This window comes from Perissodus microlepis, chromosome 13 (assembly GCF_051167445.1).
Source record: "Perissodus microlepis isolate ML-2025 ecotype Zambia chromosome 13, ASM5116744v1, whole genome shotgun sequence".
NCBI lineage: Eukaryota > Metazoa > Chordata > Actinopteri > Cichliformes > Cichlidae > Perissodus > Perissodus microlepis.
The window spans coordinates 19,005,742-19,018,172 of record NC_140473.1 but is presented as its reverse complement, the minus strand read 5'-3'; the positions used below and the strand labels follow the sequence as shown (position 1 = coordinate 19,018,172).

The 12,431-nt window shown below is 40.1% G+C and overlaps 1 protein-coding gene across 1 annotated transcript; it reads right to left on the bottom strand.

The window, feature by feature from the left end:
- Positions 1-24: 24 nt before the first annotated feature.
- Positions 25-7,759, bottom strand: LOC146375046 (max-interacting protein 1-like). Its single transcript, XM_084948692.1, has 6 exons — positions 7,360-7,759; positions 6,252-6,354; positions 6,124-6,153; positions 4,768-4,882; positions 2,020-2,191; positions 25-1,924 (listed from the first exon to the last, which is right to left on the bottom strand). The coding sequence occupies exons 1-6, from the start codon at positions 7,586-7,588 to the stop codon at positions 1,761-1,763; spliced, it is 813 nt and encodes a 270-aa protein (XP_084804818.1). The 5' UTR covers positions 7,589-7,759; the 3' UTR covers positions 25-1,760.
- Between the last annotated feature and the right edge of the window lie 4,672 nt (positions 7,760-12,431).

Genomic DNA, 12,431 nt, shown 5'->3' with positions numbered 1-12,431 from the left:
AAGTAGGGATTAAAATAGACAGGATTGGGGTTTTTCTGTGTAGAGGTTTATTAAGATTTCAAGGGTAGTTATCAGGAACTGTAACAAAGCAGGGGACCAGCAGCACATGTTTTGCAAAAAAGTCACCTTGGATGGCTGATTAAGCACAAGAAAAACATTCTGGGGGTGTGCTTCAACGTACTTCCTTAACAAAAGTCATTTTCATAGTGCATTTTATAGTTTCCCAAACACGTTGGGGGTTACAGGTGCAAGAGTCATATACCCACTTTAAGACACAATTTGGTGGTGATCTACTTAGAAACTGGATCAGAAGAATGCAGATAAATGGTCTCATTTGGTTTCATGGATTTGAATAGCTCAGCAGTGCAATTCTTTGCGTCAAATACACATCAAATTATCAAGTCTCCAGATTTCAAGGATTTTAGCTTTTTCTGCTACGATACAAACAAAAAAGTTAAACAATGAAGTACAAACCAAAATCTGTGGTGTTTATGTGGTTCATGCTACACACATGGTTTTAAGACTCAATCAAAAGCACATTACAACATGATTAGAAAGGCTACATTCAAATACACATGCACCATAGCGTTTCGAGTCCATTACAATCATTTCACTGTTGATTATGAATAGCTGGTACTACCGCTGGAGCAAGTGGAAAACTAGAATTTGGAGTTGGACGGACAGAATAATGTGCTAAACCCAGCCAACGCTGAAGATATATTAAAACTAGAGGCATTATTGCTTGAGCTTTGTGCTTGGACAAGTGCGGGATAGCTTATTACTGTCTAAAAAAATTTAATTCACGCACAGTGTGAAAGCATTTCGAGTAATGCATTAAACTCCTAGCACTGCTTCAGTGGGGATTTTATATCATGTAAGTTTGGTAAACATTTAGAAACAAAAAATAATAAAAGAATTTAACAGCAAGGGTTTTTTTTCCCATTCAAGCATGACCAAGACCTAGCTACAGTACAATTAAATATACCAAAAATAAATATTATATGCAAAATAAATTAGAATAACAAGGGTGGACTGCACCACCTGTCTGTATCTGACTGTATGTCACTTAAGAAGAGGGACGCCACATGGATCGATGATGTTTGTGGGTCCTAAAGCAGAGGTTATAGAAGTATGATAAACATTTTGGAATGCAGACATTTTAGCCCTTTCCTCTGACTTGGACACTGACAAGAAGTGCTATCTGGATACATTATCCAAAGAAAAAGGGCCATGTTTTTTTTTGTTTTTACAAGGCAATGGAGCGAACGTTCCCAATGGTGAGTTTCTAGCTGGTATTTGGGATTTTTTTGTCTGTTTTGCTGGTTTCTGAGGATCAACTTCACTAAAGGTACAGTTTAGCCTTTAGTGTTTGACACAGGTGCATTCATGGGTCCTCTAAAGGATCACTATCAAGTGCAGGTATGGCGGCTTCAAGCTGGTAATGGGTAAAGGGACATTCGGGTGATTGATTAAGTCATCTTTTAAAGTAAGGAAACCGTATATTGCTGGAGATTTGTGGTTGTGTAAATTGGAGCCGCTTGGTTTTTGGAAGGAGACTGTTTTAGACTTTCAGACTTGAGCTGAACTTAAGGCTGGTTCTTGGGTGGAGATGTTTCATTTGTCAGGTAAAGATAGGATAGGGGCTGGTTCTTCTGATGACAGATTAGCTAAACGGTAAGGGAGACTGGAGCTGTAGGCTGGTACTTTGACAGGTAAAAGCCATAAAAGACTGCAGCTTAATGAAAGTATAGGCTGGTGCTTTAAGCAGAAAAGGCCAGTTTCAGGCTGCAAGTGGAGTAGCCCTCATCACTGGCGGAGCTCTGCCGGCTGCTATGGTCATCCAGGTCGCTTGCACCACTGGTGCTTACACTGTCCATTTCTCCATGGGAGAACTCAGTGCTTTCCACATCAACTTCAATTTCCTCTGCTCAAACACACACAGACACATAAAAAAAGCCAATGAATACAAATCAGTCTCTGCATTTGAAATGAAATGAAGCCTTTATTGCAAGTACTAACCTCTGTCAGACTCTGAGCGATCAGAGTCCATGCGGGAACCCAGGCTGTCCGTACGAACGCGCTCCCACTCTCCGTGGGTCTGCAGCAGAGCTAGCTGCCTCTGCAGGTGCCTTTGCTCCCTCTCTAAGGTCTCCAGCTGGTGCTGACTCCTCCGGTCTATCTCTTCAAGTTTCTAAAAAGTGGCACGAGTAAGAATTAAAGGCACTGCATTATGCAGAAACCTAACAACGATGTCAGGCAGTCTGTGGGGTTCTTAACCATCCCAGTCGGTGTTTTCAAAAAGCATTTTCAAAGATATTGTTATCACTACACCTCTGTAAATGTTCCTCGTGTTTAACATAATATGGAAAGCATGGCAGAATTCTCATGTATGCAGCGAGTTGATAATGTGGTAATATGTACATATATATGGCTGCTGTAAAATGCGATAACCCCCTGCGCTTTCTAATAAATTATTTAACACAGTGACAGCAAGTTGCTGGATGGGATCTAAGGGAATAGATGGTGTCTGTGTGTGGTGGATAAAAGTGAAATATGGCTGGATGGAGAAGGAAGAGAATTCATTTTATGAGCTTCGCTATACAAATGAATCTAAAGGTCACCCCGTCCTGCTTTGGACAAGAGCGTTTTGCTTTTGGCCCTCTTAGTTTTAATTTATGCATTTAACCTTCGCCAACTTGGACTCCAGTCCAGTTTAGGTCCACTTATGATTTCCAGTAGTTTGTGTTGGATGTTTGTACTTCAAGCTGTTTACTGCAATTGTAGCTGTTAAGCTAAGAAATAACCAAAGTCCTGAAATTCAATTATGAACCTCTGTAATTATACGGATATAAGATCACATAATCCCGGTCATTACGCCCAGTTGTCCCATGAATCAAAGATCATGTATGGAACTATAGCAGCACAGTCTGGATAATTTGCACACAAACCAGCAGTTGAACAAGATTTGCTGCTTATGCGTACATTAAAACTAATGTCATTTCTCCACAGCTGCACATTTATAGTTCCAAGTGGCAGAATGTGTCAAATGAACAGTGATTTTGGGGGAAAGTAATTAATTGAAAAAGGACTGCTTTTCCTATTGGCAAAAGCTGTGTATTACATTTCATGTAATGTCTCCTATTATATTATTAAGATAATAAGCATTTGGGACATATTAGCTTGAAATATAAATAAAGATTTTTTTGGCTGTGACACCTGCTTCATTTTACATAAATATGACAAAAATGTATTTGTGGTATTACATTATGAAGGGTAAGACTTTTGACCTGCTAGTTCTGAGTAACGTTTAAATAGACTTGTGTGTTTGTATAATTGAATTTGGTATAATGGAGCCTCCACATAAGTGACAGTAGTACTAGCCTTTCTCTCTGCAGCTCAACAGAGCTTATTATTGGTTGCACCTGCTCCACCTTTTATTGTACTGCACAACCCCTGGTTCCAAAAATACACCGCAGCAGCATTCAAAAGCCTCATTTCCTGGATGTGAAACAGGCAAGTCCAAAGTCAACAGCTGACATCTTAGGTACTTTACTCACTAACCCCAACTGTGATAAACTCTCAGAGCCTGTTGCCAAGCCAGGATTGCTTTCATATTGTAGCCCTTAGTCATTCTTTTGCTGTTGCTCACAGCTGGAAACTGTACAGACGGGGCAAAAAAACAGCACTAATTTTTCCACCAAAGTTTGATCTGAGTTTGCTTGCTGTACTCAGGGGAGCCATTGCATTGAATGTTTGAAATCTTTAAGTCTCTTTTAGTTCAGTCAGTCAACCAGTTTTAATAGCAGGATAGCTGCAGTGCTCCTAAGTCCAAGGTTAAGTGTCCCATTCTGATGTTATCCTGCAGTGTTAAAGACACAAGTTCTAATCAAAGACTTACCAAGGCTCAAAACCTTGCAAAGGTGAGCCCTGCAAACATCCCCAGGGAGATTTTTTCAAAGGGGAAGAAAAACTCAAACAACCACACAGCAGCTGCCTTAAGGTCCAATCATCTCGGGGTTCTGGGAAAAGTGACTCTGCTCGAAAAATCCCTACTTTACATGTAAACCATCAGCGCGCAAGCATTTAGCGTTGCTTTATTGCCAGTTTATGATAAATGTTGTGTTTATCTAGTCGTATCTTCTCCTTTCCTAGTGTTTGAACTGAGTCAGTTACAATTACAATCAAACCTTTTCATCCTGCAGCGGCTGCTGGAAATAACACAGCTCTCTCCCCCTGTTTGAGCCAATATACAAAGCAATTTGCTGTAAACAGAATGCCGGCACTGCTGTTGACAGCAACAGGCCTTTTCTTTTTCTTTTATTATTCTTTTTTTTTTACTGATAATTACCCATGACTGAATTTAGTTGCTTTGGTTTCAGGGTCCTGCTCTTAGTCGCACTTTGCCTGTATCCAGGCCTTTGAATCTCACCACTTTGCAGAAACACAGCAGACAGTTCTGTTTGATTTCAGGCCAGTTCATGCTGGCTCGCCGTCACACCGCTATGGCTTGCTGGGACACATTATGTTATTAGTATCACCTGTGTTTTTCGTGCTACGACAAGTCAAAGCCACTGCTGTGAATAAGGCCTTTTTCAGTATGTTGACTAAACGGTTATCTTGTTGCTGCTGCTTTCCCAAAACGATATTAACCAAACTATTAACACGTCAGCAGTCAGGCAGAAAAAGCACGATGTCAGTATGGTTGCATTACTACTTTTGAGAGGAAATCAGCTCTTAGTCCCATTACAGCACCATAGACTACCACACCTTGATATGTGCTTTGGCCTTGTTGAGCAGTCCCAGAGTGGTATGCCGACTGCAGTCTGGTCCCAGAGGAATGAGGGACTTCAACCTCTCCAAGCACAGACGAAGATGTGCTCGCCTGTAAATGACATAGAGCAATCTGCATTATTCAACATAATACATGAACAGAAAACTGACTGATGAATTTGCACAGTAATGTATTCATTTGCACTGATCCTCATCCGGTCAGATTATTACCTCCTCATCCAATTTGATTTGTATCTTATTAGAAAAAGCAAAAACTACTTGATTGTTCCTCATCAATTCTATTCAGGATGATGAGTGATGTAAGTGTTAATGGATCCTGGCACTTTATCTGTTTATCCCTTTTGCTCATAAGCTATGCCATCTGACTCCCTTACAATTAAATATGGATCTGTCTGGTCCCAGATTTAAAAACTGCCGAGGTCAGCCTGATATTCTATTTCTGATCCACCAAAGCCTCTGAGCCTGTGGTCTGAATGAATGCAGAAACTGGCAAAGGACACTCACTATCCTTTCAAAAAAATGGTGTAAAATGTAGGTCAAGTCATGATGTCATTTCTTTTCTTCTGCATTGGCCACCATTTTGTAATAGAAAACAGTCCTTTATGAGCCTTCTTGAAGATGCTCTCTTCCTCTTTTCATTTATCATTTAAAGTGAGAATATGTCACACATGGCTGGGCATTTCATTTTAGGATAAATGTGTCCTGACATTTGTTTCAGAGCAGAGGCTGCCTCATCCTGGAGCTACAGACGCAAGCTGCAGTTAGACCTGCAGCTGAGAATCTCTCACGAAGGAGCCCTGTTGTCTGGAAACAGACGGTTCCCATTTGCTGACTGGGGAAATGTCTGCACGTCCTCTAGGAACAGTGCTGCTTACATCTCCCTTTTATTTGCCTCGCAAAACGCACTCTCCTATCACACACAACTCATGAAATATCAGAGTTGTTGATAAAAAGAAGGCCTTTTTTTTATAATCCCATGATGATACTATGCTGACTTATAGAACTCTGGTACGAGTCATGTTGAAAATGCATGGCCAACATATTTAGCATATGACTTAGATATGCAAACAGTTTGAAGCTCCATTTCGAAACAACCGACTGTTAAGATAAACTGCCACAGACGATTAACGACTATGGGCGTGTTGTCGTTCTTTTTCCATCCTTCATCCTCACAGTCAACTTGTTATGCGTAGGTAACAACGAAGGAAATATAACTCACAATATTTCATTGTCTTTATTTTACCCTCTTTAGTGCAGTCTTCACCTGTCTGCATTATGTGTTTATAACCTAAACATGCGTATAAGTGACCTCCTCTGTGATTTTTCACTCACCTGTTCTTTTCCAGTTCATTGTGTGCCGACCTGTTGAAAATAATAAATATATAACCAGAACGGTCACATGGCTTAAATATGCAAAATACAGCATATGCATATAAATATATTTCCAGACTTTAACCTACCTATTGTGAATATTGTCCAGTTTCCTGTTCTTCAATTTGCGTTGTTTCTGTTGAAGTGAAATCTGGGTTGCGGGGTATGTTGAAGCATACCCGTGCTCACATTCTGGTGATAGAAGAAAAAAGATAAAGAGGATTAAATATGCTACAAGGAAGAAGATGGTTGGATTTGAGCAATGGCAACACATCCTTGGAATGACTAAAATTCTGTGCAATGCACAAGCACACCTTAAAAAATGTCCATGCATATATACATATAGTTTCATTTAGAGCAAGACAATTTAAACTTATCAAGAACAGTCCAGACTGAAGAGCAAACGCTTGGAAACAGCTCTCAAGCAAGAAGAATTTAACAAATCACACAAGAACTACTGTTCCCAGAAACCTCGCCAGACACAATCCTGCACGCGATTGGTCAACTGCAGTGACACTCGCGTTGGGAACATGGATCCTGACCAATGAGAACTTTGCAATTTGTTCCATGTGGAAACCATGTGAACAACACATACAAGGAAGCAGATGCTGGCCGAGCAAACCCGCAGTTGGATTCCGAATTAGGAATTTTCATTGGAAATTAAAAAACCCACATTGCAGTCTAGATCAGAGAGGGCGTAAATGCGAGATTTCCGAGTGGATGTGATATTTTAGGAGCGCAATCTTAAAATTAGCTGTGAGGGAATGATAGAAAAAAAGAAGTATAAACTGGATGTCTCGTGTCATAAACGTCTACATGTATGAACGTAAATGCGCACACATGCATGGCTGTGCTAGTTCATATAATGAACCGTGCGTTATGAGCCGGTCTGCGTCTCCCACGGTCTGCAAAAACACCGGTTTTAATGGGAGCGGATCGCTGCAAGGCTATTGTTGCGAGGCTGTCTCCGCTATGCGATTGTTTCCCGACTTCCAAATTTCGGTGATTTCTGGAGTTCTTCGAGTGGTCATATTACGCAGGATAAGTGTGAGGCCGATTGAGACCGCACGGTTTCCCAGTAGCAGGTAAAACATGACGGGCTGCTGTCGGGCTGCGCGTCTTTTGTCGCCTTCGCCTCTATTGTTGTCTGCTCGGCGCATTACGTGTTAATATCCCCTGCAGCCCGTGTTTACTTACTTCCGTTGTTCTTCTCAATGTTTTCAATGTAATTGGCTGCATCGAGCAGCACTTGCACGTTCTTCATAAAAGTGCCGATTTGGTCCATTGCGGAACATTTGGAGTATATAACGTCGCTGAAAGAATAGTCGGACATCTCTCCGAAATCCTGCTGGTCCATGGACGCATCAGACTCCGACATGACCTCTTCGGGTTTCAGCTCGCTGTGATGTCTCATGTACTTTACCATTTTTTCTGTTCTTTCTTTGTTTCTTTTTTTTTAACTTTAGGCTTTTGGGGGGGCTTTGACAAATACGCAGCGCTGAAATTGCTCTCCTTGTTCCGTCTGTGCGCTGAGCGGATGACTGAAATGAACTAGGCTGGATGGAATTGCAGTCCTTAGCCTCAGCCACTTGCCCTACTTGGTGGATAATCCCTCCCACTAACGCATGCACATTGCATTCATTGTCAACCGTGCCATAATAAATCCTCATTATCAATACTGCAAGAGAGTAACAAATAGCACACTTGTGTCCAGTGACATTCTGCAATAATGGCTGCTTTCATTTGTAATAAAGCTGCATTATTTTAGCTGCCATAAACTGGATAATTATGACGAATGCTCCTTTTCCCATGTGCATTCAGTTATCTCTAAATATGTATGTGAACAGAGTTTAAAAGTGAAAAAGCATTAAGATCAAACGGCAGATCTAATCAATAGTTCAACCTGTATACCGGGGACAACTGCCAGGGTTGGTCTTGGTTATAAATATGTAATCACTTGGGGCTTTTGTGTTGTTAAAGGGCCCCACATGGTCCTGCTTCAATGCTGGAACCGCACTCTATTCCCACATGCTTTTAAATGTGCTCTGTAATTAACATCTTTACACATTTGTACACTGGAATAGCAGTTTAGAGAGCTACTTGTGTCGCTTTCATGTTGCACCGCGTTGTCATCCCATCCTCACAAAAAACAGATACCTGTGCGAGATTTGAAAGCCGATTGAATGCAGTACAACATGCAGAACTCAGGTGTTTGATGTGATAATTTTAGGTGATTCGTTTACTTCCTGCTGGATTGGAAAATTGAGTTTTGTCAGGGGAGTGCGGGTGGGGAGGGGGATTCTTGGTGTAAATCAAATGAACTCATATTAGTTCAGGTGCAGTTTGTTTGCCATTATTTGCATTTAATAATCTCATTGTTTGCCCCCCTCAGCCCCTCTGGGTGTCTTTTCCTGGTTCCAAAGCAGTCTAAACTCACATCGAGATTAAAAGGAAAGTTGCAAACAAGTGAAAGGATTTTTAGGAACAGGCACAGCCAATCCTTGTGTAGAAATGTCTTTACTTTACTAAACTTTAAAGTTATCTGCCATTTTCAAAAATTAACCTTGAAATTGAACCTTTTTCGAGCTTGATGCTCCACTTCTGTTGTCCCTTTTGAGAGATTAAGAAGTCATTTTGCCCCACACTGGGAGGAATGGAAGAGAACAGAGGGGGGAAAGGGACTGCCTTTACAAGGCCAGCCATGCGTGCAGGGCTGTGTTGTGCCTCTGAGACAATGGGTGCAGATGGCTGGCCCGCTGCAGATGTGGTCTGGCCTGTAACGGACGCCTGTGAGAGAGTACACCATCCCATAGAGGCTTTAATAAGCCTGGCGAGGCCTCTCACATAGACACTGAAACAGTGACGCACACTTCAGGGACACATATTCTTGCAAATACAGGTCTGTTTTGACTCATAGGCACTGCATATTTCTCTCCTAATATGCAATAAGGCTTTTGTTACTGGAGCATGTTTAGCATATAAAACAACAACGCCAGTGTGCACTCAGACATCATCTACTGCTACGCACATGCTCAAAAGGACACACAAATAGAGTGAGACATGGACAGAGAGTTCAGTGGGGGATGGAAACTGACAGCATTTTACCAGGAAAAGACTCATCTGTGCTGTGAGGCTTGTGTGCAGACTGATTCTGCGTGCTGCACACTGATAGCGACTGTGGAAAGCTGACCCGCTGTAGGTTGGTGTAGAATGTGACCCCAACTGGAGTAATCTGAAAAGCCTGAGGATTACACCAGTGGCTCAGTTGTCACAGAGGAGGCAAAGTCACACAGTGCTGGAGTGTGTATAGGCTTGCTTTTATAAAAAAAGAACATGACAAAAATCACACATAAGGGAGAATAATCCATTCTGGGTGTTGTCAAAAAGGCAAATATATTTATTTATTTTTTTAAATGCAGGGGACTCTATTTGATGTTACCCTGTTAAGATGATGTTTTCAGACTATCCATTGTACCACAGCAGTCTCCCGTTGTTTCAAAACAATAGTTGCACTTTGCCCCGAGGTCACAGTAGGACAATAAAGCAGACCAGACGTGTGTCACCTGCTCCATCCTCTCCTTAGCACTGTCAGGATGTGGATGAGGTCAGCAGCAAGCTTTTTTCCCCCTTATTTATTCTTAATAACCATCAGTCTTTGTTTTTACATTAAACTTAAAATCATGTTTATGTTTTCTTAATTATCTAATTTTATTGTTGTTGGTGGTGGTTTTACACAGTTAAATGCACTGCCTTAAAACTTTTCTCCCTATTACATCTCATAGAAGATGTGTGTGGTTTGGAGTTTGGTGGAGGTTCAGATCCTGTCACTCCCCCCCAACATGAACACCTGTTGGAGACACCAAATCCTCTCTTTGTCTCTGCATCTCCCCCCTCTCAGTGGATTACTATGACAACGCCCATTCATATCATGGCTGAATGCTGATTATACAGCTTCACACAATTATCTCTGAATAGAATATATTGTTTTAGGGGAGCTCGCTTTTTCTTTTTTGAAATTAGATGCAGAGGCTGTGTAAACAGTTCCCAAGATGTATTTAATATAAGAGGTGTTACTCCATCTGGTGAAAATGGCTCAAGTTTTGTGATGCATCACTGTCCAACAACATCAAAAATCTCCTCATGTTTAACTGATTCCCATGTAAGTACTCCACAGGGTATTTGTGCATACTTCTGCAGTAGCCAGTAGGTTTGTGAAGAGGCGATCAACTAACTAAAAGACAACATAAAATTACAATTTAATCATAGAATTAAGTAGATATGGACAAGTTTGTGCACCAAGGTCATAATTAACAAAAGCAACCAGGAAACAGCTAAAAGTACGACTGAAATCATAAAAACAAATAAGTAATACATTTTTTTTAAATGAAATGGCAAGCTAAAACTATGGATAACTAGCTAAGATTGTTCACTAGTATAAATAAGTTCCTGACATTGTTTCCCAAAAGTAAACCAGGCATTTAAAATGGTTTGCTAAAAATCTTGGCTAACCAGTTAAAATAGCAAAATATTAGCATGGATAAACTGTTGAAACTGTGAAAGTAAAGTTAAAAGAAAGAAATGCTTTATCCAAAATTTAGAAAATACTTTTATTAGAGCAATTAATAAACAAAAATATAAATACATAAAATCATATGTGGCTAAATAAAATAATAAAAACAAAACTCTATAGTGCTAGCTAAATGCTATAGATCCACAGTTTGAATAAGAGTATTGATAAACAGTTAAAATTGTTAGCCAACAGTATGGATAACAGTTGTATAATCATATTAAGGAAGTACACCCTCTTTTAAATTTGATGTTTTAGGTTTCAGGACATGAAAATATCTTGGCTTTTAACAGATATTATAATGTGATCAATGTAGTCTCACATGAACAACAACACATTACATATTATGGCTTGTAATTATTTATTTATCAAAAACTGAGCTGAAATTTAGCACTGATGAAAAACTAAACACACCCCTACTTCTTCCATAGGAATTAAAAGTAGGAGCCAGGTGCTGCTAATTAGTAAGTATGAACACAGCCACTAAAAACAGTAGTTTTTGGCAGTTTGACGGTCTGGAGCAGTCGGTTGTGTTGCTAACGATCTCAGAGAAGCAATTGTTGCCGCTGAACAATCTCCGATGGGTTATAAGATGATTTCAAGACAACTTAAAAAATGAAACAAACAAACAAACAAAAACCCAAGAGGTGTATTTCGGACTCAGTTACACTGCAGGCTTCAGTTAGCATGTTAAATGTTAAAGATCGTGAAAGTACAAAAAGAAAACAAATGAAAGTGTGGTTTGTATGAAAAGCTATGGAGTTCCAAGGAGAAAGCCTCTACCCTTTAAAAAAGTTGCATGTCAGCAACTCATAAGATGTCTGGAACAATGGCTTTTGGATACACAACAACAAGGTGGAGTTATGTGGTTATTGCGCAGCTCGACACTTGGAGAGAACCAAAACAGCAAGGTGGTGGAGGGGTGATGATCGGGGCTTGTTTTGAAGTCAGATGATCTGGGCACCTTACAGTCATTGTGTCAGCCATGGACGCCTTTGTATACCAAAATATTCTAGAGTCAAATGTGAGGCCATCTGTTCAACTGCTAAAACTCAGAGTCGTACAACAGGACAATGATCCCACTGCAGCAAATCTACAACAGAATGGCTGCAGACCCAAAGAAGAGTACGCTTAAATTCCTGAGCAATTTCAGAGACTAAAGTCATGCAGGAAACAATTACAAGTTTTGCTGCTGAAGGCGTTGAATCATAGGAAGTACTTACTTTTGCACACACTGCTTCTGCATTTTGCTCAGTTAAAAAAAAAAAAATAGTGATGCAGTATAATAAATCTCATGTTGTTGCTCATTTGAAGTTGCATTTACTTAATTTTAAGGTCTAATAAGGACTAGATAATGTCCTGATATGTAATACTTTAGAAGTGGCAAATGGTGCACCTTTTACCACAAGTGTGTGTAAAATGTTACAAAGTGGATTAACAGTTTAAATTTGTCACAAAGTCATGAAATAAATGACTGTTAAACAGAGTCATAGCTAAATGCAGTTGGTGAATAGTTTAAAGTTGTAGATATCTCAGTTTAAACATCAAACAGATCTAGTTTAAGATGAGTTCAAATAAAGTGATTTAATGACAAAAACAGTTCATGTAAAATTTTGACTGTATAACAATTCTGCGTGCAAAAAGATCGGGAACCACTGCTTTAAATGATCGAGCATCCTTCAGCTAATAACCGAGACAGAAA

Excerpts from the sequence above, each read along its gene's own strand:
- LOC146375046 (XM_084948692.1), bottom strand. The coding sequence starts at position 7,588 with ATGGTAAAGTACATGAGACATCACAGCGAGCTGAAACCCGAAGAGGTC. Across the intron at positions 2,192-4,767 it reads AGGCCAAAGCACATATCAAG|AAACTTGAAGAGATAGACCG; the intron begins GTGTGGTAGTCT and ends GCCACTTTTTAG. Across the intron at positions 1,925-2,019 it reads TCGCTCAGAGTCTGACAGAG|AGGAAATTGAAGTTGATGTG; the intron begins GTTAGTACTTGC and ends GTGTTTGAGCAG.